At 36.3% G+C, this 5,219-nt stretch overlaps 1 protein-coding gene across 1 annotated transcript; it reads left to right on the top strand.

Moving 5' to 3' along the window:
- The first annotated feature begins 2,905 nt into the window (after positions 1-2,905).
- LOC146937269 (uncharacterized) lies at positions 2,906-3,301 on the top strand. Its single transcript, XM_085749380.1, has one exon. It carries the CDS (start codon positions 2,906-2,908, stop codon positions 3,299-3,301), a length of 396 nt encoding a protein of 131 aa, XP_085605506.1.
- Positions 3,302-5,219: the final 1,918 nt, after the last annotated feature.

Below are 5,219 nucleotides of genomic sequence, written 5' to 3'. Positions count from 1 at the left end.
AATTCCTGAAAAGTAAGGATAATGCTTATGATGTATTCAGTAACTTCTGCACTCAAATACAGTCTGAAAAAGAAATGAAGATTTTAAAAGTAAGAAGTGATCACGGTGGAGAATTTGAAAATGTGCCATTTGAAAACTTTTGTGAAAAACATGGAATTATCCATGAATTCTCTTCTCCTAGAACTCCACAACAAAATGGGGTTGTAAAAAGAAAGAATAGAACTTTACAAGAAATGGCTAGAACCATGATTCATGAAAACAATTTGGCTAAACATTTCTGGGCAGAAGCAGTGAATACAACATGTTATGTCCAAAATAGAATATATATCAAGCCTATCTTGGAGAAAACAGCATATGAACTCTTTAAGGGAAGAAGACCCAATATCTCTTACTTTCATCAATTTGGATGTACATGTTACATTTTAAATAACAATCTCTACCTAAAGAAATTTGATGCCAAGGCCCAAAGAGGAATCTTTTTAGGTTACTCTGAAAGGTCAATGGCATACAGAGTGTATAATTCAGAAACACTACGTGTTGAAGAATCAATGCACGTTAAATTTGATGATAAAGAGTCTGGAAGTGAAACTCCAGAGCAAGATGAAAGTTTTGTAGAGATACAGGTTCCTGAAGATACTCCAGAACCTGATCAGATAGCTAAATCTGAAGACAATCCAGAAGCTGAACCCACCTCAAAAGCACAAGATGAAGTTGCTTCTGATGAAGCTCAAGATGGCTCTCAGCAAGCTGATCAATCCAAGAATACCTTCAAGTACAAGTCTTCACATCCTGAGGATCAAATCATTGGAAACAAAGAGATTCCTAGACGAACAAGATCATATTCCAGACAAGAAGAGTCTATGATAGGACTGTTATCAGTGATTGAGCCTGCCATAGTTGATGAAGCACTTTCAGATGATGGATGGATACTAGCTATGCAGGAAGAGTTTAATCAGTTTCAAAGGAATGATGTGTGAGATCTGGTAACCAAACCTCAGCATAAGAACATTATTGGAACAAAATGGGTATTCAGAAACAAGCTGAATTAACAAGTTGAAGTAGTAAGAAACAAAGCAAGACTTGTTGCACAAGGGTATAGTCAACAAGAAGGCATTGATTATACTGAAACATTTGCTCTAGTTGCAAGATTGGAAGCAATCAGGTTACTTCTTTCCTATGCAGTTAATCATGGCATAATATTATATCAAATGGATGTCAAGAGTGCATTTCTTAATGGAGTCATTGAAGAAGAAGTGTTTGTCAAGCAACCTCCTGGTTTTGAGGATCTTAAGAATCCTAACCATGTTTACAAACTTAAGAAATCACTATATGACTTGAAACAAGCTCCCAGAGCTTGTTATGATAGACTAAGTAATTTTTTGATCAAAAATGATTTTAAAAGAGGCCAAGTTAACACAATACTCTTCAGGAGGACTCTTGAGAAAGATATACTTGTTGTGCAGATATATGTTGATGATATAATATTTGGTTCTACTAATGCATCTCTTTGCAAGGAATTCTCTAAGTTAATGCAGGACGAATTTGAAATGGGTATGATGGGAGAGCTGAAGTTCTTCCTTGGAATTCAAATTAATCAAAGCAAAGATGGAGTCTATGTTCATCAAACAAAGTATACTAAGGAGCTTCTGAAGAAGTTCAATCTAGAAGATTGTAAAGTGATGAACACTTCAATGCATCCAACCTGCACTTTAAGCAAAGAAGATACTGGATCAACAGTAGACCAGAAGTAGTACAGAGGTATGATTGGTTCTTTGTTATACCTCACTGCATCTAGGCCAGATATTTTATTCAGTGTGTGCTTGTGTGCAAGATTCCAATCAGATCCTAGAGAATCTCATTTAACACTGTTAAAAGAATCTTCAAGTATCTGAAAGGAACAACTAATCTTGGACTCCTTTATAGGAAATTCTTAGATTATCAGTTGGTTTGATTTTGTGATGCTGGTTATGCTGGTGATAGATTGAAAGAAAGTCAACCAGTGGCAACTGTCAATTTCTGGGTGATAATCTTATATCCTGGGCTAGCAAAAGACAAGCAACTATTGCTATGTCTATAGCAGAAGCAGAATACATCTCAGCTGCAAGTTGTTGTACACAACTACTTTGGATGAAGCATCAATTGGAAGATTACCAAATTAATGCTAACCGTATTCCCATTTATTGTGATAATACTGCTGCTATTTGTTTTTCAAAGAATCCAATTCTACATTCAAGAGCCAAGCATATTGAAATTAAACACCATTTTATTAGAGACTATGTTCAAAAAGGAATTTTAGATATACATTTCATTGATACGAGCGTCAATGGGCTGATATATTTACTAAGCCTTTAACTATGGAAAGATTTAATTTTATAAAGAAAAATTTGAACATGCACTTTGTGTCTGAGTAAAATTTGCTTGCTCCTGAATAGGAATTTAGGTTCTGAAGTCTGTTCAGAAGCTATGGTCCATCAGAAGCTCTTTATTGAGGTTCTGAGGAAAATGTGCTTCTGAGGATGACGTCAGCATCTGAAGTCCAGAAGCTGGGTTTTGTGCTTCTGAATAGCAGAGTTAGTAGAAACGCTGGAAGTTACTTTTTGTGACACCAGGTCCACTAACTTGGCAGTTACTCTGAGAACTTCTGACATGGCTTATGTGTATGGTTATATAACGTAAGAGGGCAATGATGAATTTAACTTTGAATATACTATCACGTGCCCCCTATGTCATTAATGATGTGTTTGTTTGTCCCCTTTCCTATATTGCAAACGTATTTACTCAAAACACTTAGACAATTCAAACACTACTAACTTCAGAACAAACACTTTCCTTCTCAACCTTTCTTTGCGAAGTAAGCTCAAACACTCTGCAACTAGAACCTAGAACCCTAAATCAATCTTCATCAATGGCATCATCAAGCTCTGCTTCTGAATTAAACATGCAACCAGAGGTTCCAAAATCAACCACTCAAAATGAACCTGCCTACGAAATCAAAGGGAGGACCATGTCATTAGAAGAATGGGAGTTAAGGATTCAGACAGAGAATCCAGTAGATTTTGATTCGTTAGCATATCACGGGTGTGATATCAGAAGCTACTGTGAAGAACAAGGTCTGATGAGTTACATCAATATGTTGAATGGACCAACATATAAAACATTGGTAAGGCACTTCTGGGTAAGAGCCTCTGTGTACGATAAAGCAGCTTTTGAGGCTGAAGAACAAGAGAAGATTCTACTTGATCCTACTTTGGCTGGGAAAACAAGAGAAGAAATGGGATTGGAACCATTCAGAAGCACATAAATTAGATCAAGCATCATGGGGATTCATGTGTATATCTCACAGGAGATTATAGCTTCTATTCTCAGAAGAGATGCAACTGGAAAATTCGCAGGAATAGAGATATCTAATCCCAAGAGCAGTCCTTGGAATGAAATTTTTAATCAAACAATCTTCAATTCCAAGCAACCAGGAAAGTATGCTGATCTGAGCGTGGAGAAGAAGATGATCCTAAAGATACAAAACGAGAATCTACTACCAAAAGGTGGTTGTAACAGCCCGATTTTTCGCTAGATTTATTTTATTATTTATTTATGTGTGTTATATGTGCTTATATGTGATTATTTGCCTTTGTGTGTATTTTTTTGGTTGGGATTGTAGGATTCGGTATTAGAGGGGTATTTTAGTCATTTTGGACTTAGGGGCATTTTGGTCATTTTGAGAGCAGGGGTAATTTTGTAATTTTGTTGAGGATTGTTTTTAGTGCTTAGTGAGAGTCGTTATTTTACTAAGTTACTAGAGAATGTAGTAATTATTTTATTTACCGGTAAGTGACCGTTAGTGTTATATTTTACCGTTAAGTGAGTAGTAACATTTTTGAGGTTGAAATAGAAATGGGTTAGGCCCATTAAGGTTTATGAGATAAGCTCAATTGGATAGAGCACATATATAAACTCTAGTTGTTGGTGAAAATTAGGTTACACAACATTTCACATTTCATTTCATTTGGGAGGAGAAGAGATAGAGACTAGAGACAACAACAAGAGCAAGGGCTAGAGCTAGAAGAGGGGATTCAACACCTAGGAGCTAAATTGAGGCTTGAATTAAGGATTCTTGGTGTTAGAGGTAAGAGGGTTAGATTTCAACCATAATCCCAAACTTTTCATTTATACCCATTCTGTGAAATTGATGAATTGATTTTAATTGGTGTAAATTCGTGCATGATTGTTGTTGTTATGTTTGAGTACATGATTTGTTGATAATCAAGTTGTTGTTGATGAAATTACATGCTCAATATATGTTTATATGTATACTTTGTTGATTTTGCTCAAAATGATATAAATTAGTGTTGTTGTGGTTTATTAGTGATGGATTCATGTTTGAATGAGGTTGTTGATGAATTAGATATGTTGTTGTTGTTAATTTATACCATGGGTATTCCATTTTGTGAAGTTGTTGTTTGAATTGGTGAAGTTGTGCTAAGATGTTCATGTGAGGGACCAAAATGAACTTTTGAAATATGAAGTTGTTGACTGAGTTTTTGGATGTTGTTGGATGAATTGGACTTGGTATAATTTCTGTTTTCATGTTGTGGTTGTGTTAGTCGAGTCGTTTGGGAGAAAACGTGTTTTTCGTGTGAAATGTCGATGTTTAAGCGTTTTTGCAAATAAGTGATTATGTGAGGTTTGGGAGAAATGATTTTGGGATGGTTGAAACTTAAATTTTTCTGTAGATTATGATAGAGCTAAGTGTCAGGAGCGTGTAGGCGAAAACGGCATCGAAATCCGATTAACGGTTTGAATTTTATGCGCGAAATGGTAAAACCGGAAAAACGAAGAAAAAGTTGTGCTGTCAATCGAGCACGGCCGTGCCGTGCAAGGCACGGGCCGTGCAAGGCACGGGCCGTGCTAACTTTCTGTTTCCTTGGCACGGCCGTGCCGTGGACGGCACGGGCCGTGCTGACAGAACTTCGGTTTCTGCGTTTTTTGTGCTTTTTCACCCTTTCTGCTTTGAATTGGCCTTTGGTGTAAACATGAAAGTTTTAGATAATTTTGTTAGATTTCCAATGGCTATCGTTTGACTTGAAAATGATTCATGGATTTTAAGTTATGAGGAAAACACTCTAAGGATGTCTTAGAGAAATTTTACGAAAACTCCGCATAACCAATTTTAAGTCGACCCAAACCTTATGGGTTGCTTCCTACTTTCAAACTTGGATTCT

The sequence above is a fragment of the Medicago sativa genome, chromosome 3, assembly GCF_051527215.1.
Source record: "Medicago sativa cultivar Bolivia chromosome 3, Bolivia_mono, whole genome shotgun sequence".
NCBI classification, from domain to species: domain Eukaryota; kingdom Viridiplantae; phylum Streptophyta; class Magnoliopsida; order Fabales; family Fabaceae; genus Medicago; species Medicago sativa.
The sequence above is the reverse complement of the archived record's forward strand: the minus strand, read 5'-3'. Positions and strand labels throughout refer to the sequence as shown.